The 21,098-nt window shown below is 56.4% G+C and overlaps 1 protein-coding gene and 1 pseudogene across 1 annotated transcript; both read left to right on the top strand.

The window, feature by feature from the left end:
* Positions 1-2,132: 2,132 nt before the first annotated feature.
* On the top strand, positions 2,133-7,723 carry KRT17 (keratin 17). Its single transcript, XM_061141209.1, has 8 exons — positions 2,133-2,668; positions 3,753-3,835; positions 4,422-4,578; positions 5,378-5,539; positions 6,154-6,279; positions 6,375-6,595; positions 6,682-6,707; positions 7,542-7,723. The coding sequence occupies exons 1-8, from the start codon at positions 2,213-2,215 to the stop codon at positions 7,634-7,636; spliced, it is 1,326 nt and encodes a 441-aa protein (XP_060997192.1). The 5' UTR covers positions 2,133-2,212; the 3' UTR covers positions 7,637-7,723.
* Positions 7,724-14,340: 6,617 nt separating this feature from the next.
* LOC133056101 (keratin, type I cytoskeletal 16-like) lies at positions 14,341-17,126 on the top strand (annotated as a pseudogene).
* The last annotated feature ends 3,972 nt before the right edge of the window (positions 17,127-21,098 follow it).

The following is a 21,098-nucleotide window of genomic DNA, read 5'->3' as shown; positions in this document are numbered from 1 at the left end:
GGTGCGGACCATTATGGAGGAAGTCCAGGATGGCAAGGTGGTCTCCTCCCGCGAGCAGGTCCACCGCTCCACCCACTGAGGCTCCTTTCCACCTGCAACAGCCCAGCCTCCAGGGCCAGGGGCAGCCATTGCCTCCAGCTCCCAGCACGCTACTGCCGCGCCCCGAGAGCCCGTCTGGGCCACCACCCAAGAGCTGTTGCATTTCTCTGTCTGCTTCCCGCAGCCCCTCGCTGACGGGGGCCTCCTGACTTTGTCCCAGTGACTGCAATTAAAGCTTTGCTTGAAATTCCGTGTCTCCTGTGATTTGGTCTGGTCATTGGTTTGGGCAGTGTGGGCTGGCGATGGCGGGGTGAGAGAGACATTGTTAAATGTCTGGGGCTGCTTGTCACCTGCCAATCTGTTCTCCCACCCCATCCGGGCCTGGGGCCCAAAGGAGGGAGGCAGGATGCTTGAGGATAGAGGGATGGAACAGTCCACCATTTGGGGAAGGTTTTGAGAATCAGTCCCTGGGGCCCCCATTGTCTGAGACTGGCCCCTGAGAGGGCCCCATAGACTTTCCAGGAGCCACACCTGTTATAGAGAGCGCCCTGCTTCAGCCTGGGGCGGCTACAAGGCCAAGATCAGAGGGAGAGGGGCTGGGCAGGGGACTTCCTGGAGAAGTGGTCCAGGGCACTGAAGGGTGTGAGGCTGGCAGGGGCATGGCCACCCCAGGGAACCAGACGGGCTCTGTTGGGCTTGGGGGTGTGTGGGGCGGGGTGGCCGCTCTGCGTGTGAGCGTGGGGGGGGCGTCCTGTTTGCTTTGGTGGCTTGGCAGCTGCAGGGCTATTGGGGAATCTCTCTCAGCTGCTGGCGGGGGCTGTCTGGGCCTGTCTGGGAAGTGGAAGCCATCGGCAGTCTGAGACACGACCACATTCCGCCCAGCGGGCCCGCTGGGACCCTGGGACCGAGGGTGGTGGGCAGGTCAGGGTGGGGCTGTGGGGCGGGCACCCGGCCCATCCTGAGGGGCTAGCTCAGGGGATGAGGTGGGGCCTCTGGGGGTGGCTGCAGGGGAGGGGACTGGTGGGGGTTGGGGGTTCCTAGGAAGACCGTCTTCTTGGGCAGTGTCATTTAGATTTCCAGCCGGCTGGGACCTGAAGCCACATACCCCCCATCCAAGGGTTCTTGGGACACAGGAAGGGTAAGGAGGCTGGAAGGGGCCTGCCCCTCAGAGTTCCTTCTGTTCCCCTTATCTTGATGCCCCCTCCCAAACTGCTACTTCCCCAGCCTGCAGCTAAGCTCCTCTTTGCCCACTCCAGCCCAGAACTCCCCATCTGAGAAAGAGAAAATGGGGAAAGGTCAAGAAAGGATGCTAGAGTCCCAGGGGGTTCCAGGGATAGAGACAGGAGCAGAAAACTGGCTAGATGGAATCATGGCCCCAACATGCTCCCCTGGCGTCAGGGCTCTGAAAGAAGTGGGGCCAGTATGTCAGGGGCCCCCGGGGAGGAGGAAGGGTGCTGTGGCTGAGTGCAGTGAAGGATGAAGGATGAAACCCAGCCAGCCAGGTTCTGAGTCAGGTAGGGCAGAGGGACACCCTCCCCGTATAAGCCCCAGTTTCCTTTACTGTAAATGGGGTGGTAATCAACCTTGACCTAGCTGCTGCATGCTGAGCCCCGTGGGTGGGTCCAAGGCAAGATGGGGTCTCGGGGCTCACTGCCCCCCGTGCCGCCCAGGGGTAGCCCCAGGTGTGGCATGGTGTATGGCTGGGAGCAGCCTGGGTTCCAAATCCATTTGCCCACCAGACACAGGGTCCAAGCAGGTGTGGCTGGGGTGGCAGCTGCCTGGGAGGGCCCGTGACGGTGACGTCCTTCTTATTCCTCTTCTCCGTATTAGGTCATGGGAAAGCGTAGCTGGAGGGCCCGCCTGAATCACAGGTGACGGGCCTGGGACCAGAGGCACACACATGCAGACGCCCAGCGTGAGGGTTCAGAGAAATGATGCAAAGACCTGACGGTGGGAGGGGAGGGGGCCCACAGCCACCTGGGAGCTGGCAGGCAGCCAGCAGTGATGAAAGCCCAGGGGAATGGAAACAGAGGAGTGAGCCTGTTGTAATCGCTACGCCCACTTGTCAGGGCCTATAAAGGAGGCCGGTAAGCCCCGGCAGTCACAGCACCTTGGGCGTCTCTCCTCTCCAGCCTTCTCTCTTCGTGTCTCCCCGCCACCTGCTGCCGCCACCATGACCACCACCATCCGCCACTTCTCCTCCGGCTCCATCAAGGGTGCCTCCGGCCTGGCGGGCGGCTCGTCCCGCTCCTGCCGGGTGTCTGGCAGCCTGGGCGGTGGCTCCTGCAGGCTGGGGTCTGCCGGCGGCCTGGGCAGTGGCCTTGGAGGCAGCAGCTATTCTAGCTGCTACAGCTTTAGCTCTGGCGGTGGCTATGGCAGCGGTGGTTATGTCAGCGGTGGCTATGGTGGTGGCTTTGGAGGTGTCGACGGGCTGCTGGTGGGAGGTGAGAAAGCCACCATGCAGAACCTCAACGACCGCCTGGCCTCCTACCTGGACAAGGTGCGCGCCCTGGAGGAGGCCAACACGGAGCTGGAGCTGAAGATCCGTGATTGGTACCAGAAGCAGGCCCCGGGGCCGGCTCCTGACTACAGCTCCTACTTCAAGACCATCGAGGATCTGCGGAACAAGGTAGGAGCTGTGATGGGAGGGGTCCTGGGTGGGCACAGCTTTTCCTCCCCTGCCATCTGCCCTTGATCAAGGCCTGGAGCCCAGCCTGGGGGCTGCCACAGGGTCTTGGGGAGCCAAGGACAGCTTGGCTCCAGCTTGACCTCTGGGAGCCCACCTTGGGGCCACTATGTGGCTTCCGATTTCTTTTTCAGGACAGTAGCCTGGGTTAGGGACAAGTAGGTCTTGTGGGGCTCCCTGGAGCCTGTTTCCCATCATGGAGCTTTTTGCCACCTTGTGTGGTTGTAGGATAAGAGGGATGGAGGCATGAGGAGGGCTGGGCTCCTGGGGTTGCTGGATACTCAGACACAGCTTTCCTTGGAACAAGAGGGGGATTTAGGGCTAAGCTAAGGTGGTGTCAGGGGTCTGGTGAGCTCCTGCTGGCACCTGCTGGGAGGAGGAGGCAGGAAAGAGCGGGTGCGACCTTAGGAGGCCACTTCTATGCCTTTTTTGGGGATTTTTCTGGCTTCTCCATCTCTCCTGCTGTGCCCTCAAGACAGGCTCAGCAAACTTGGGGCAGGGCTGCCTGCTGGAGCGTAGGGTCAGGGCTTAGCAGAGGTCACGACTTCTGATTTGGAATTACACTTTGGTGAGGGCTCCTTTAGTTTTCCTCTTGCGGGAAGCCTCTCAGGGGCACTGTATCCCCAATTGTAATAAGAGGGAGTTTCTCACATCCATCCTCTTTCCAGGATTCAGGAAGAGTTTCTGCCTGGGGCATCCTCCTATTCTTTTCTGGCTCTCCTGCATTCCGAGGCTGGCACTCCCAGCTGGCTGTCTGCTTTGGTTTAAGGCAGAGTCTGGCAAGGGGGTTCTGTGGGTGGGAGGAGGCAAGTCTGGGGGAGGAGGGGAGTATCAGCCATCAGACTCCTGCTGGCCCTGCCTCTGTCACCAACTGTTGAGCAGTAAAGCTAGGAGACAGGGTGGGAAGGGAGCCTTCCCGGAGAAGGTAGCTACATCCTGGCCCCCAGGTGGAGAGTCTCATCTCAGAATCCTGGTCTGGGCTGAGTTGCTCCCACCCAGGGACCTGATCACTCTCCCATCTTCCCAGATCCTCACGGCCACCGTGGACAATGCCAACATCCTGCTTCAGATTGACAATGCCCGCCTGGCTGCTGATGACTTCCGCACCAAGTGAGCCCTGACCAGGGTCTGGGGAGAAACTGGGGGCAGCCCTCCCTACTGAGGAGCCCAGGCCTCCTCAGTGGCTGATGGCAAGGTCCAGAATCTAGGGGTTAAGGAGTTCACCTCTTAGCCCAGCATGCTGCAAAAGCAGCAAATTCTGAAGGTCACTGGGCTTAGTCAGGTGATGGAAGAGAGAGAGGGGAGGCAGGAGGCAGAGAGGAGAGGAGTCAGGAAGCCGGGTGGGGTGGGGCCTTGTACTGCGTGGTCCCAGGGCCCCAGAGCTGGGGATGGCTTCCACTCCACCCTCTCATTGGAAAAGATCCTGATGCTGGGAAAGATTTGAGGGCAGGAGGAGAAGGGGGCGACTGAGGATGAGATGGTTGGAAGGCATCACTGACTCAATGGACATGACTTTGAAGAAACTCTGGGAAATGGTGAAGGACAGGGAAGCCTGGTGTGCTGCAGTCCATGGGGTGGCAAAGAGTTGGACATGACTTAGCAACTGAACAAATACCCCCCATCATTCAAGGGCAGGGTGCTAGCCAGAACCAGCCAGTTCAAGCATCTTGACGGAAGTCTCTGGTTCCCTTTGCAGGTTTGAGACAGAGCAGGCCCTGCGTGTGAGCGTGGAGGCCGACACCAACGGCCTGCGCAGGGTCCTGGATGAGCTGACCCTGGCCAGAGCGGACTTGGAGATGCAGATCGAGAACCTCAAGGAGGAGCTGGCCTACCTCCGCAAGAATCACGAGGAGGTGAGGCAGCCGGGGCAGTAGGTCAAAGAGATGCTGAGGGGGTGGCAGGGCTCCATTGCTGTGCCAAGGCTGTGACTGGGATGAGAAGTCCTACTGTGTAGCAGATTCTGAAGGTCGCTGGGCTTAGTTAGGTGATGGAAGAGAGGGAGGGGAGGCAGGAGGCAGAGAGAGGAGTCAGGAAGATGGGTGGGGGTGGAGATTTGCCCTCCGTGGTCTCAGGGCCCCAGGACTGGGATTGGCTTTCACTCCACCCCCTCATCATTTGAAGGCAGGGTGTGCCCACGTATCCAGGCTGGTTAGCTCAGAGCATTGCCCTGTCTGCAGAGCCCAGTTCCCCATGCAGGGCAGCCTTCTCCATGTATCACCCTGCTTCCCTGCATCTGGGGAGTCTCCCAGGGGCCCACAGAAGCCTCTTATGCCCGTCCTGGCCTCCCTCACCAGACAGGAGATAATTGAGGAGGATTCCCAGCTCAAACCCTCCCAATCTGGACCCTAGGTAGAAGTATGGAAATTAGATGGGAGGTTCTGGGGGCTCAGGCCTAAGAATTAGCTTTTATTTTCAGAGAGCCCTCAGTCTAGTGGGGGAGCACAGAATCTATCCTCGGGGAACCGCTAGTCTGATATTGGAGGCAAAGCCCACACAGACCAGGTGAAAAAAAGTCATTTGGAGGGTCAGAGGGTAGAGGGTGAGCAGAACAAAGGAGATGTTGTGGGAGGGGTCTGGAGAGTTTGTGTGGGAAGGTCGGGAGTGAGAGGTCAGAGCGGGGGATGCCCACACCCACCACCCCCTCCTCCACAGGAGATGAAAGCCCTGCGAGGCCAGGTGGGTGGCGAGATCAACGTGGAGATGGACGCCGCCCCCGGCGTGGACCTGAGCCGCATCCTGAACGAGATGCGCGACCAGTACGAGAAGATGGCGGAGAAGAACCGCAAGGATGCCGAGGACTGGTTCTTCAGCAAGGTGGGGGCTCCCGCAGACCAGAGGTCTCTCCCAGGGTGCGGGGTGCAGGACCTGAGCCCCCACAGTAAGCCCAGAGCCTGGCACGTTGGGCTGCATGGTGAGCTGCACAGATCCCGGGCGTCAGGGTCGCCTGTTGCATTCACAGGCCTGCAGCTTGCCTGAAACTGGGATCTGATGGGGTCAGGGGGAGCCCCCCTCAGGAATAAAGCCAGAGGGTCAAGACCCCAGGAGCTTCCATCTGTCCCTCAAGAAGTCAGGAACCAGTACCACGGGCCTGGCTACTGTCCTGGCTGGTTCTCTAATTTCCTACTCTTGTACCTTCTTCTTGAAGGCATTAGAGATAAAACTTAAGATCCTTTCAAAGTCTTCTAGGTTTGGGGAGGTGGGAGGCTGATGAGAAGGCGTTGCTCCCGCAGTCAAGTTTGGAAGGAGGCTTGAGAGGCCTATGGAGGTCAGGAAGGTAGCCGTGGTGAGGGGAGTTGGGGGGATGGGGTGAGTCCAGGAGCCTGTCTGGGTCCAGAGTGGGCCCTGGGCTGAGCATATGGAGACCATGGGGGTCGCCTTGGAGAAGGGAAGCCAGGTTCATGCTGCCCTGTCCTGTGTCCTGTCTGCAGACAGAAGAGCTGAACCGCGAGGTGGCCACCAACAGCGAGCTGGTGCAGAGTGGCAAGAGCGAGATCTCGGAGCTCCGGCGCACCTTGCAGGCCCTGGAGATCGAACTGCAGTCCCAGCTCAGCATGGTAGGGGCGTGGCCGGGCCTGGCAGGGAGGTGCCCAGGGCTCTGGAGGGGGCCCTGTGCACCCTCGCTGATCCGGCCTCTCCTGATCCCCTGCAGAAAGCATCCCTGGAGGGTAGCCTGGCCGAGACAGAGAACCGCTACTGCGTGCAGCTGTCCCAGATCCAGGGGCTGATCGGCAGCGTGGAGGAGCAGCTGGCTCAGCTGCGCTGTGAGATGGAGCAGCAGAACCAGGAGTACAAGATCCTGCTGGACGTGAAGACCCGGCTGGAGCAGGAGATCGCCACCTACCGCCGCCTGCTGGAGGGCGAGGACGCCCAGTGAGTTGGGGAGCCAGGCCAGGGCTGGGGGCCTGGGGCAGGGCTGAGTCCCAGACCCACATCTAATCTTTGTTTTTTTTTTGCAGTCTGACCCAGTACAAGACCAAAGAACGTAAGCATTTTGGTAACTGAGGGTGGGGCTGTACAAGGCAGGTGACCCACCTGTATCTTGCTGGGGGAGTGACCCCAGGAGCTCCAGGAAATGATGGCTGATCCTCAGCAGGGGTGGGGGAAAGAAACCTGGTGGGGCTCAGGGTCCTCATTAGATGAGGGAGACATGTCTGGTCTGATGGGGGCAGGGCAGGAAAAGGCCCTTTCCTGGGAGATCCTAGGCTGAGAAAAGAGATGTGGTCCCAGCTCTGAGATTCTCATCTGGTGGGGAGATAGGCACATGGTCTCACTCTAAATAGAGTGAGGTCCCTCTTGGGACCTTACAGATGAGTAAAAGCAGTCTTGTATCTGGAGTCTCTTGTCTGGTGGCAGAAAGGGACTTGATCCTTGTCCTCCAGATCCCAGTCTGATGAGGCAGATAAGGTCGCAGCCCTGGGTCTCTAGTCTAAGGGAGGTGATGGGGACCAGGGTCTTGTCTTGGAGATCCTTGTCTGAAGGGGGCAAAATCCATGTCCTGGAGACTGCAGAGAAATGGAATCAGACTCCATTTCAGACTAGCATCTGGTCTGCGCAGTCTTCCTCTTGCAGAGGGTCAGAATCAAACCATTTATTTGCGAGGCAGGACCCAGCCAGGGGCACCAGCAGGGAACAGGGTGGGAGGGAGAGAGTGGCAGGGTCGGGGTGGGGGGGGCACACGTGGGGGTGTGATGTTGAGGGGTCAGCAGAGGCGTGGACACAGGTGGCCGTGGTGGGAAGAGCTGGCTCCACTCAGGGGGCTGGGGGCTGAGCCAGGATCTCTGGGCCCCCACCCACCCCGAGTGTCTGTCTCCTGCAGCCGTGACCACCCGCCAGGTGCGCACCATTGTGGAGGAGGTGCAGGACGGCAGGGTCATCTCCAGCCGCGAGCAGGTCCACCAGACCACCCACTGAGGGCTCTCTCCCCCACCAGCCCCCTGGGGCTCCCCACTGGCTGCGCAGCCTCCAGCCTCCCCAGCCTTAGTCCCCCAGCTTCAGTCCCTTTCCTGTCCTCACTCCCTGACCAATAAAGCTTCTTGACTGAGACACAGAATGCTTCCTTTTTGTGGCCACTGAGGACCCTAGTGAGGAAGGGGTGAAGGGTATGGGGGAAATGGGGACAGGGGGAGCTGTCCGCGGACACCCACTGTTGTTGATTTGGAGGACAGGGGTCATCTTAGAACAGGGGTGAGGACTAGGTCTGGGCAGAGCTTGGGGCGGGGGTTGCTCTGTGCCTCCCAAGTGCTGATGACCCCAGGGAGGGTGGTCCAGGCAGTGACCCCAGGGAGGGTGGTCCAGGCAGCACCAGACCCAGGGAGAGGTCAGCGTGTCAGGAGGACATCTTAGGTGCCCTCTTCTTGCCCCATAAGTGGGTGCGTGACCTTGGGTGGTGCCTTCCCCTCACGGAGCCTCATTTTCTCATCCCTAAATGGACAAGAATATCTCAGGAGCCAGAGCTCCTCACGGTCCTGTGGGCTGTGTCCTCCTCTTAGAGGGGACGAGGTTGGGGGAGGTGGTTGGGGAAGAGAGGCAGGCCAGGACAGGAATCAGGATCCTCCCGAGAGAGGCACCAGGACTGAAGGTGGGTGGGTGGAACCGGATGCTTCCATTGTCTCAACTCCAGGAATCCTGAGACCTGCGCTTCCAGAAAAGGCAGGTGTGGGAGAGAGGGCGGGGCCTCTTCCAGGGATGTCTCCTCAAATGGTCAGCTGAGGATGGGTCGTTCAGGGGAGGTGGTACCCTGGGAGCAGCACCGCCCTCCCTGGCCCTTTTTCCCCCTCCTGGTTCCAGCAGCTTGGAGGTCAGGTGAAGCTGTCTCCTGGGGAAGTGGCGGCGGGGGGGTGGGGGGGGTGGGGGGGGTGGGGTGGGGGGCGCGCATTCTGCCCATTTGCTCTAACACCCTCCAGCCCAGCCCTTCTCACTCAGCCAGCAGGGGGAGGAGTCCCGGAAGCCTTCCTTTGAGTAAATCTGAAAACCACTGGGCTGGGTGGGTCTGATTTTCCAGTGTTCTTAAGAAGTCGGGGTGGGTGGAGGGATTAATGAGAGGAGGGATGCCCCCATCCTAGTTCACAGACAGGCCTGGACTCTCTGCTGCTGCAGAGTCACACAGACCCCTCCAAACACCTGCTCTTCCGGATGCCTGAAGACTGAGGGTTGGCCCAGGGGCAGGGAGGGGGCAGGAGTAGCCAGAGACCCCAGTGGTGGGGGTTTGGGACCAGAGGGAGAGGGGGCGGGAGGAGCGGGCGGGGCAGTGGCACGGGAGCTGTCTATGAAGTGGGCAGCGGGGTGTTAGGACTTGGAGCAGATCCCAGGCCCTCTCCGGATCTCAGAAGTAGCAGTGAAGGAGGGGCTAGATGAGCCCGGGCCCGCGGCCCTTCCCGCCCTGACCCCACAGACGCGGAGGACAGTGAGTTCCCTTCCACGGGCTGGAGTCCAGGGCGCGCGTCTGCAGAGGCAACCGCAGGACTCCAGCGGGCTCGGAGTGTGGGCTGGCGTCTGTCGCCTGGGCAGCAGTCCCGGTAGGGATGGAGGGCGGGAGGGAGGAGGCGCTGAACCCACGGGGCCCCCAACCATACATCCGGCCGCAACTAGAAGAACCAGCCCTGGGCCGCGGATGGCTCATCGAGGGGTGATCTCATGTTTACCTGAACAACAGTCTCAGGAAGCGCGGAGAGGCGCCCCATTGTGTGGATAGGGACACTGAGGCTCCGAGGAGCAGTGACTCAGCCCCTGTCCGGAGCCTGGCGTGTCAGGGGTGGAGCGGGGCGTAGGAGGGGCGGGGCTGTGCTGGGAAGGGCGGCCAGAGTCCCACCCCCTGCCCAAACCCAGGCTCTTGGGCGGGGCCCTTGTCTCCCCGCAGACTCTGGAGGTCCCCTCTTACTGAGGGGCCGAGTGACGAGGGGTCAGAGTGTGGGGCTGGCCAGAGGCAGCCCCCGACTTCACCCTTCTGCGGGGGAAGAAGCCCACACAGTGAGTGGGTGGGTGGTCGGGAGGCCACAGTGGGGGAACAGCCAGATGTCCCCAGCTGCCCCAGGAGGGCGGTGGCCACAGTGCTGGGGTTGGGGGTCCTTGGGGCAGAGCGCAGGGCCCAGAGAGGGAATGCCCGGCCCTTTCCAGGAATGCTCAGCCCAGGCCTGGGCAGGAGGGAGCAGCAGGGAGGAGTGACCAGGCACGCCAAGCTGACCTAGGCTGCTGGGGCTTGTGCAGGCAGTGGGATCGGGGGATCCAGCTGCAGGCTTCTTGTGAGGGACTCCCAGTCGGTCCACACCCGCACTCCCGCCCACTGCTGCATGGAATGTTTAGGTGAGCCGGGCTGTACCTACCCTTGGTGCAGCCTCTCCCACTTTCCTATGATGGCCACATGCACGGGATTCCCAGGATGGGGCTGGGCCGGTGGTAGCCAGTCCCTGTGACTCTGCCTTCACACACCCACACCAGGAAGGGTGACCTGGTGGCACTTCTGCTGAGAAATGACACGGCCATCACACTGTCTGCAGCACTGTGTCGCTCTGTGCCCGGGTCTGCGCTGGGCATGGGAGAAGGAAGAGACCCAGGCCTTGGCCTGGGAGGCCCCTGAGCCACCTGGAGGGAGCCCAGTCTAGGGCTGGTGAGCCGGGCACAGCAGCAGGCCTGACACTTCCCTCAACCCTTAGGAACTGCGGTCTTCTGCACCACCCAGGCTGTCCGGGGCTGAGGGGAACAGCGGGACAGAGCCAGGACAGTTCTGCCTCTTGGCAGAGTGCAGGCGGTCACCCAGCCTGACCCAGTCACAGGCTCCCCTGAGGGCCTCTTGGTTGTGCAGCCTTCGTGAGAATCCCATGAGGGAAGGGGAGCATCAAACGTGGTTGGGGAGAGAACCACAAAAGGCAGATCAGGTGGTCACAGACTCACCCAGATCCTGGAACCAGTCATGGGGCCAGAGCCTGCATCCAGGCTATTTGTTCCCTCCCAGAGAGCCTGCCCCCTCCCTGCAGGCCCCCTGCACCCCATCATGGCCTGAACACTCGGTGTTAGAATCGCCTCTACCTTCTCCAGACGTCCTGCTTTGAGGGCCTCTCTGTCTTGTTCTTTGCATCTGAGTGTCTACACAGTGTGTGGCACATAGTAGGTGTTTTATAAATACCTGTGGATAAATGCAGTGATAGCCACAGCTCTGTGCAAGCTTCTTTATTTATTTCACCCCTATGTGCCTGTGAAGTAGTGCTGCTATTCCCATTTCCCAGAGAAGGAAACTGAGGCTCAGAGGGGAGGAGTGATTTGCCCAGTATCTGGCCCCTGCTTGCCCAGCTCCAGCCTGCTCTGTCCTGGCTTGTTTGGGCTCCTCTCTTTCTTCATCTTGACCTGAAACCTGTGGCTCTGGCTGCCAGCGGGGGCTGGGAGCTCCCTTCCCCCCCGCCTCCCCGGAATCTCATCCTCCCCCGCCTCCCCAAGCTGTCTCTTGCTCCCCAGCCTGGCTGGTCACTGGAATCCCCTGGGATCTTGTAAAAAACGTCCTCACCATCAGGTTTATCCAGCCCAGTGCTGCTGAAGTGGGTCAGAGCAGGGCCCGGGAATCTGTATGGGGACTCTCATGACCAGTCCGGTTTGGGAATCACTGCAAGTGGAGTGCTAAGTTGCTTCAGTCCATTTCTGACCCTTTGTGACCCATTGGACTATAGCCCACCTGGTTCCTCTGTCCATGGGATTCTCCAGGCATGGATATTGGAGTGGGCTGTCATGCCCTCCTCCTGGGGAATCTTCCTGACCCAGGGATTGAACCTGCGTCTCTTACATCTCCTGCATCGGCAGGCGGGTTCTTTACCACTAACACCACCTGGGAAGTGTGGCATTGGCCAACGATATTCCCTGGCCAGTTCAGGTATGCGTTGCTACCTGGGACAGGGCTGGATCAAGGAGAAAGGAAAGAGGCCGGGGTGGAGGAAGGGATGGGAGTCTGTGCTCTGTGCCGACCAGGCCTGGCAATTCTGGCTCTTGCCAACCTTGGTGCAGGTATGTCTCAATGGCACGGAGGAAATGCCAGCTGCATCCCACAGGCCAAGCGTCCCATGTTTCCTGCTGTACTGGGCTGTATTCCCAACCTTAATTTTTCTCTCCAGGGTCAAACGATAAGTTCCCAGTTCAGAGACCATGATGATGTCACTCTCCTCCCCTCTGCACCCCAAATGCGTGGTGGGTGCTCCATCTGAGGTGCTGACTGAAGAGGTCTGATGGGTTGGTTGGCAGCTTCCTGAAGCTTCTCAGCCCACGCAGGTCCCTGATCTCCAGGGCAGGACCTGCTGTGTAATCTCACCCCCGACTCATCCAGGACGGGGGTGGGGGGTAGGGGCGAGGGGGTGGAGGGGAGGGGCGGTGATCTGGTGACAAGGGAGGTGGGGGGCATGCAGGGCAGGTGGGGGGCGGTGCAGAGAAGAAGAGACCACAGGGAGAGTCAGTGTGGACCTGGGTCAGGGTGTCGAACCTGGGTCTGGTCTCTGCTTCTCTGCTCTCTCTGGTTGGGGCTTGGTGGTCTTTGGTGACCTCGAATGCTGTTTCCAGTTCTGAAGGTGATGAATCTGTAATTGGACATGAACTCCAGGCCCATGCTGATGCCTGTGATGGTGGGATATCTGTCCAAGATTCCAGAGTCCCTTTTGCCCATTTTGGGGGTTGGGGGAAAGGAGCAGTAAGTTCCCTCTCCCAGGCTTGGCCCTGAAGGCGTGTGCTGGGTACCAGCTCTGCTCATCTCTCTGGGCCCTGTGCCTACAGGTACGGGGTGTGATGTGGCAGAAGCAAAGCCCTGGTTACGCTGAGGCAGACTTTCCTGCCCCAAGGTTCAAGGTGGTATCGCCCAGCAGGGCTCAGGCTGAGACAAGCCCTCTCTGCCTCTTCTCACCGCCACAGAGCCACTTCAGAGCAAGGACAGTGGTCACCCCCCCAGGGCACCCCAGGGAGGCCTCTGTGTTGGAGTCCAGACGCCCCCCCGCCCCCCCCCCCCCCCCATCTTGCCTTCAGCCCCCAGGCCAAGTTCATGCCCACTGGGCAGAGCTCATTCCAGGCACCTTGGGGAGGCAGATGGTAATGGACACACCTGGTCCCCACCCGCAGGGCATGTGTGGGAATGTGGAGACATTCCAAGCTCCAGGGTCTCATCCTGGCTCTGCAGCTCAGTGACTTTGGGCAAATCACCATTTCTCTGGCTCTCTCTGGGTCTCCCCCTCTTCTCCTCACTTCACAGAGTTGACTCAAGACAACGGTATTTATTGGAGGGGCATAGAGAGAGTGGTTCAGGATGGTGGAAAGGGTTTGGGATGGGCGAGCAGACAGACAAGGTTTCGAGCCTTAGCTCCCCGCTGACTGGGGTCTTGAGTAGTCCGCTTCCCCTTCCAGGTCCATCATCTGTGAACTGGTGGCAGGAACAGGGCTCCTCACAGAACTGCGTGGCATGTGTAGGGCACTCCATATGATACCTGAGCCCTGGTCAGTGCGGCAGATGACCAGAGACCCACCTTCCCTGTCTCCTTGACTGAACACATGGAGTTGTCAAGATAAACCTAGAATCTGTGGGTGCTCCAGAGAAAACTTGGGATCTGAGCCTCGATACAATGTCGGGGCTTGGAAGCCTGTGGTGGGGGTCGGGGTCACAGGGGTACCAGCAGCAGAGTGGGGACTCCTTCCCACTGCAGTTTTTGGTGGGTACCCATGATTAGGTGAAGCAAGGCATTGGTGGAGGGGTGCTGCTCAAAGAGTGGGAGTGCGAGGGGGCATGAGGAGGGCCAGGGGGAGGGAGGGAGGCACCAGAGGATGGAGGTGGATGAGAAAGGGCAGGTGAGGGGTAGCTGGGCTGGAAAGGAAGGAAGGGGAGACTTGGCGGGGGCCAGGGGTGGCCACTGGGGGGGGTCCTTCATGCATGTTCCTTTGTGGCTAGTGGTATGTCCTCCCCTTTCACAGATGAGAAAACTGAGGCCCAGAGGCTCGCAGACCAAAGGACTGCCTATGCCATATAGCTTGTCAGGGCAGGGATTCAAGCTGCCATGTACTGGTTTCATGGTACACACCACTTCCAGGAGGTCCTGGGGGCTCAAAAGCACCCCGGAAACTGAAATTGAATCCAGTAAGGGAAAGAGTCATAGAATTTTTAGAACTAGAAAGAACTCTGAGATTGCCCAGTCCAGCCTTGTCACTTTGCTGAGGGCAAACAACAGCTCATAGAAGGAAGATGGTCACACAGCGAGCACAGCAGAGCAGGGCCATGAACCCAGCTCTCCTGTCCACAGCCAGGATCCCACAGCTGTCTCCCGAGACAGCCCCTGGACAGCATCACTGAGGCCGTTCATCCAAGGCTGTCACCATGGGGCAGGGAGTCCTTGCATGGCCTGACTCACTGCCTGGGGACGCAGTCACCACAGAGTCGCCTGTGCCAGGGCACTGCTGGCCCCTCAGGCTCTAGGAACGGGAGCCAGATTCTTGTCGCTTAGCTTGAATCACCACCGACTCAAGTTGGGGTGTTTTCTCTTGGCTCCACCCCACCCCCCCCAAAAAAAAAAAAAATAGCTGGGTGGGAACTCAGCGCAGAACAGAGTGAAATGCATCGACCCTGCACTAAATAATCTGGAGAGGGGCGTTGGATGGGACCCGGAGTGATGAAATCTGGAGGGGAGCCCTGCCTTCTTCACGTGCATATAAACGTTCCTGTTGTTCAAGGCCGTCTCAGCATCCTCTTGGCCTCCCTGAGCACCTTGCCCTTCTCGCTTCTCACCATGACCACCTGTAGCCGCCAGTTCACCTCTTCCAGGTCCGTGAAGGGCTCCAGCCGCATCGGCGGTGGCTCCAGCTGCGTGTCCTTCGTCCTGTCTGGAAGCTCCTGCCGGGCCTCCAGTGCCTATGGGGGCCTGTCTGTATCCTGCTCCCCTCGCTACTCCTCCGGGGGTGTCTGCGGGCTGGGGGGCAGCTATGGCGGTGGCTTCGGCAGCAGCAGCAGCCTTGGGGGTCTCTGTGTGGCAGCTTGGTTGGAGGATATGGGGGTGGCCTTGGTGTTGGCTACATTGGTGGCGATGGTAGCCTCCTCCCTGGCAATGAGAAGATCACCGTGCAGAACCTGAATGACCGTCTGGCCTCCTACCTGGACAAGGTGCATGCCCTGGAGGAGGCCAACAGGGAGCTGGAGATGAAGATCCATGACTAGTACCAGAGTCAGGGGCCCAGGCCTGCCCGCGACTATAGCCCCTGTTTCAAGACCATTGAGGATCTGAGGAACAAGGTGGGTTGGCCAGGGGGGTAGCTCTGGTGGCCCTTAGAAAAATGCTTGCTAGTGTCTCCATTTTACAAAGAGGGAGACTGAGGCCTGCTTTTGAGGAGTGACCACAGGCCACTTAGAATTGGTGGCAGAGGGTCCTTTTTCAGCATCAGGGTACCCTGATGCTGGGCTGGTACCCTGAGTCTCCTATTCCCTGCAAGCATTCTTTGGATTCAGCTTCTCTCAGCCTTGGGCCCAGGATGCAGTGGGGGATATGTGGTTGTATCACCCCACCACACTAAGCTCAGTGGAGAAGGCACCTGAGGCTGACTGGGGGGGTGTAAAGCCTGACCTACCAGCTAGACAACTCTCAAGACTGGGGAGGCTTCTTTCTCTCATCTTTGCTATTCACTTCTGAGCAGCAGGGCCTTGGCTAACCAGAACTGTCCTTCACCCCCTCTGCAGATTATCGAGGCCGCCATAGAGAATGCACAGCCCCTTCTGCAGATTGACAACGCCAGGCTGGCGGTTGATGACTTTAGGACCAAGTGAGCAGAGGGCAAGTGGTGGGGTTGTCCAGCCAGGAGGATCAGCAGGTCTTGAGCCTCAGAAGCCTCATGATGGACCTTAAGGCCTTGACCTTTGTCTTGCCAGGTATGAGCATGAGCTGACCCTGCGCCAGAGCGTGGAGGCCGACATCAAGGGCCTGCGCAGGGTGCTGGACGAGGTGACCCTGGCCAGGACTGACCTGGAGATGCAGATCGAAGGCCTGAAGGAGGAGCTGGCCTACCTGAAGAAGAACCACGAGGAGGTAAGGTTGCTGCTGGTGGTGGGAGGCATGTCCAGTGGGGTTGCAAATGCAACTGGGGCCAGGGAAGGGGTAAGCTGAGCACATCCTCGCATCCCTTCCTGGGAGATGCTTGCCTTGCGGAATCAGACTGGTGGGGACGTCAGCGTGGAGATAGATGCTGCCCCCAGTGTGGACCTGAGCCGCATCCTGAATGAGATGCATGACCAGTATGAGCAGATAGCAGACAGGAACCGCAGGGACACCGAGGCCTGGTTCCTGAGCAAGGTGGGACATGGGTCTTCAGCCCTCCTGTGGGACTTCCCAGCCAGGGGGCCTCTGGAGCACTCTAAACCTGTTCTTTCCTGTCTCAGTCCAAGGAGCTGAACAAAGAAGCGGCCTTTAACAGTGAGCTGATGCAGAAGAGCCTCAATGAGCTGAATGAGCTCCGGCGGGTGCTCCAGGGCCTGGAGGTTGAGCTGCAGTCCCAGCTCTGCATGGAGAAGGACCGGGAGGGCACAGCCCCAGCATCCAAATCGCCAGCAATGGCGCCACCTCCTGTAATGGAACCCTGCCACTACATGGTTCCTCCTCTTTTCTCAGGAGTGGGTTGGAGGGATCACTGCACCCATTATACAGATGGAGAAATTAAGGCTCAAACAGTGGAATAACTTTTCTCCACGTCTTCTGGCTCATCAGCAGCCCAGCTGGGGTCGAAATCCACGTACCTCTCTGGACACATGCCCAGAGACCTAGGGGGTCAGCAATGATCACTTCTGTTGACTCTTTCTCTCTCTCCCTCCCATTCACAGAAGGCATCCCTGGAGAAAAGCCTGGAGGAGACCAAAAACTGCTACTGCCTGCAGCTGGCCCAGATCCAGGAACAGATCTGCAGCTTGGAGGAGCAGCTGGCCCAGCTGCTCTGCGAGATGGAGCAGCAGAACTAGGAGTACAAGATCTTGCTGGACGTGAAGACGCAGCTGGAGCAGGAGATCGCTACCTACCGCCACCTGCTGGAGGGCGAGGACGCCCAGTGAGTGCCTGGACCCCCTGTCCTGCCCCCCAGACCCTTCAGCCCCGCCCCTGCTGCTCCCAGCACACCTGACCGCTCTGCTTTTTCTCCCGCACAGTCTGTCCTCCCAGAAACCATCCAGCCAAAACTACGCTTCCTGAGAAGGTAAGGCTCCTGAGGGTCCCAGCCACCCTTGAGCCCCCGGCCCTCCCAGGGCCCTCCTCACTTCCTTTCCTCTCTCCCACAGTCTTCACCTCCTCCTTCCCGTCCTCCTCTGGCAGGCTGACCTGGTCCATCCTCAAGGAGGAGGGCTTGTCCGGCTTCTGCCCGGGCCAGAGCTCCAAGCCCTGAGGGGCATCTCCCGGAGCCTCCCTCCTGCCCTCCCGCCTGCCCACCCGCCAGCCTCACCGCCCTAAGGCCCGGATCTGGCCCCTGCTCCCCGCATGCGGCTCCCACCTGTCTTTTCTCCCTCTCTGCTGGTGGTGGGCTAATAAAGCTGAATTTCTGGTTGATGCAACAATTCTGTGTGGTCTCCATTCTTGAAGTGATGAGAGGGGGTTGGAGGTGCCTCCGAGGAATCTTCTGGGACCTGACAGCCTGAGGGAGGAAGCAAAGAGCCAAGTGAAACAGCTCGAAGGGCGTTCCGAGACGACCTCCGGGCTGTTGTGGGGTAGGAGTGGGAGTTGGGACGCAGGCTCAGGAGCTTGCTCGCTCATGTTGCTGGATGCTGAGTGAGGGTTTTGCAGCAGCTCTTTCCTCCCACTGTCTCCCAGAAACTGGGTGTAGCCAGGCCCATCTTGGAGAGTAAAGTCACACAGACACTGAGTGGCATGATTGTGGCTCGGTCTGTTTGGCTGCAAAGACCATTTTTCTTTTTCTTTTTTTTTCATTTTTCTTTTATATGGCTCTATCTTTTTAGGTATTTTAACCCAAAGGCTCCCACGTTTGAGCTCCTAACTCTACCCCTTGGCTCCTCGCCTTTGCACACCAGGATTTTTGTGTTGGATGGTAGAGGGTGAGACTTCTGTCTTGGGGGTGGTGCCCACGGTTAGGACTGAGTCTTTCTTCTTCCAAACTGCTTCCCCTCATCACTACTATTAACTCTCTTCTCTTCCTTGCTCCCCTCAGCTAGTGAATTGAGTGCCAGTGAGTCCCCCAGAAGTATCTGTCACCCATGCCCTCCTCTTCATCCCTACAACCACCGCCACCTTCCTTTCTCCCTGGAACTAGGCCTCTTGCTGTTCATCTCTCCCACTCTCATTTCTACCTAATGACCTTATGTTCTTTTTTTTTTTTTTTAAGTATTTACTTATTTGGGCTTCCCTGGTGGTTCAGATGGTAAAGATCTGCCTGCAGTGCAGTGGACCTGAGTTCGATCCCTGATTTGGGAAGATCCCCTGGAGAAAGGAATGGCTACTCACTCCAGTATTCCTGCCTGGAGAATTCCATGGACTGAGGAGTCTGTCGGGCTACAGCCCATGGGGTTGCAAAGAATGGGGCATGACTGATCGATTAACACTTTCACTTTCATTTATTTATTTGGCTTCGTCGGGTCTTAGTTGGGCATGGGCTCACTTGCTCCTCTTCTTGTGAGATCTGAGTTCCCTGACCAGGGATTAAAGCCACATACCCTGCACTTGTAAGGCAGATTTCCAATCACTGGCCCACCAGGGAAGTCCCCCCAACGACCATTCTAATGAGAATGTGGGCAAGATAAAAAATGAGGGTGTGATCAGAACCCCTCTGTTCAACCATTCTTGATGTTCCCTCTCCCCTGGGACACTTGGCCTTCCTGTCTCAACCCACCAAGGTGTCTCCCTCACCCCCTACACTTTACCCCATGAATCCACCCTACGTGGCTGTTGGGGTGTACCATCCTCTCACTTGCCATGAATGCCTCTCACATTTTAAAAGTTTAATTAAAAAAATAAAACATGGGAATTCCCTGGTGGTCCAGTGGTTATCACTCAGTACTTTCACTCTTGGGGCTGGGCCTTCAGTCCCTGGTTGGGGAACTAAGATCCCACAAGCCATGAGGTGTGGCCAAAAACCCCCAGAACTAACCAAAAAAATCAAAGTTATGTCTGCATATCATCATTAGATTTTTATGAAAAGAGTGGCCCCCAGGCTGACATCCCCAGGTGTCACACACTTCCTTTCCCACCTGCCACTTTCAAGTTTTAGCTCTTACATTTGTCATTTACTTCCTTATTTCTAAATAACAGGTTATACTACAATTCCTTGACCTTTTTCAGTTTTAGATTTCTTTTTTAAAAAATTGAAGTACAGTTGATTTACAATGTTGTGTTTCTGGTGTACAGTAAAGAGATTCGTATGTATATATCCATATATGTATTGATATATTCTTTTCATACTTTTTTCCATTCTGGCTTAGTACAGGCTATTGAATACAGTTCCCTGTGCTATAAGAACAACCCTGCTGTTTATCTATTTTCTATGTAGTGGTTTGTATTTACTAATTTCATTCTCCTCTACCCTGATCCCTTTTGGTAACCATACATTTGTTTCCTATGTCTGTGAGTGTGTTTCTGTTTTGTAAATAAGTTCATTCATGTAATCTTTTAGAGTCCACATATAAGTGATATCATATGGTACTTGTTTTTATTTATCTGACTTACTTCACTTAGTATAATAATCTCTGTGTCCATCCATCTTGCTACAAATAGCATTATTTCATCTTTTTAAGGCTGAGTAGTATTCCATCATGTATATGCACCAAATCTTCCATTCATCTGTTGATGAGCATTTAGGTTGCTTCCCTGTCTTTGCTATTGTGAAGAGTGCAGCTATGAACATAAAGGTGCATGTATCTTTTTGAATTATAGTTTTCTCTGGATATATGCCCAGGAATGGGATTGCTGGATCATATGACAATTCTATTTTTAGTTTTTTAAGAAACCTCCATACTGTTTTCCATAGTGGCTGCACCAATTTGCACTCCCACCAGCATTGTGGGGAGTTCCTCTTTCTCCACACTTTCTCCAGCATTTATTATTTGTAGACTTTTTAATGATGGCCGTTCTGACTGGTGTGAGGTGATACCTCATTGTAGTTTTGATTTGCATTTCTCTAAGAATTAGTAACGTTGAGCATCTACTTCTATGTCTGTTGGCCATCTGTATGTCTTCTTTAGAAAATTATATATGTAGGTCTTCTGCTCATTTTTTGATTGGTTTGTTTGTTTTTTTGATATTGAATTGTATGAGCTGTTTATATATTTTAGAAATTAAGCCCTGTTAGTCACATCATTTGTAAATATTTTCTCCCATTCCATAGGTTGTTTTTTCATTTTGTTTATGATTTCCTTTGCTGTGCAAAGTTTACAAGTTTGATTAGGTCCCTTTTGTTTATTTTTGTTTTTATTTCTAGTGCCTAAGAAAACATTGCTGTGATAAACATCAGAGAACATTTTTGTTTATGTTCTGTTCTAGGGGTTTTATAATGTTTTGTCTTATATTTTAGTCTTCAAGCCTCTTGAGTTTATGTTTGTGTGTGATAGGAGGGAATTTTCTAACTTCACTGATTAACACATGGCTGTCCAGCTTTCCTAACACCACTTGCTGAAGAGACTGTCTTTTCTCCATTGTATATTGTTCCCTTTTTTGTCGAAGATTGATAGTAGGTGTGTGTGTTTATTACTGGGCTCTCTATTCTGTTCCATGGATCCATGTGTCTGTTTTTGTGCCAATACCACACTATTTTTTAAAATAAATTATTTATTTTACTTGGAGGCTAATTACTTTATAATATTGTAGTGGTTTTTGTCAAACACTGACATTAGTCGGCCATGGGTGTACATGTGTTCCTGTCCTGAAGCCCACTCCCACCTCCCTCCCCATCCCATCCCTCAGGGTTGTCCCGGTGCAATTACCATAGCTTTGTGACATTGTCTGAGGTTTGGGAGGGCTATGCCTCCAGTTTTGTTCTTTTTCCTCAGGATTGCTTTGGAAATTCTGGATCTTTCTTGTTCAGTCACTCAGTCATGTTCGGCTCTTTCTGGGTCTTTGTTACTGCCATATAAATTTTAGGATCATTTGTTCTAATTCTGTGGAAAATGTCGCAGATAATTTGATAGGGATCCTATTAAATCTGTATATTGCTTTGGGCAGTATGACCATTTCTCAAATTTAGTTTTTGATTTTTTAATGTTTATTTGGCTGTGCTAGGTCCTAGTTGCAGCGTGCAGGATCTTCAGTCATTGTGGCACGCAGGATCTTTAGTTGCAGCGTGCAAACACATATTTGCAGCATGTAGGATCTAGTTCCTTGACCAGGGACCAGTTCTCAAACCCAGGCCCCCTCCACTGGGAGTATGGAGTCTTAACCACTGGACCAGGGAAGTCCCT

The sequence above is a fragment of the Dama dama genome, chromosome 5, assembly GCF_033118175.1.
Source record: "Dama dama isolate Ldn47 chromosome 5, ASM3311817v1, whole genome shotgun sequence".
Lineage (NCBI taxonomy): Eukaryota > Metazoa > Chordata > Mammalia > Artiodactyla > Cervidae > Dama > Dama dama.
Note: the sequence above shows the minus strand (reverse complement) of the source record. Positions and strands in the feature narration are given on the sequence as shown.

Bases quoted from the DNA above. Each gene is read 5' to 3' on its own strand.
- KRT17 (XM_061141209.1), top strand. From the start codon at position 2,213: ATGACCACCACCATCCGCCACTTCTCCTCCGGCTCCATCAAGGGTGCC. The intron at 2,669-3,752 runs GTAGGAGCTGTG...CCATCTTCCCAG, and splicing joins TCGAGGATCTGCGGAACAAG to ATCCTCACGGCCACCGTGGA. The intron at 6,596-6,681 runs GTGAGTTGGGGA...TTTTTTTTGCAG, and splicing joins CTGGAGGGCGAGGACGCCCA to TCTGACCCAGTACAAGACCA.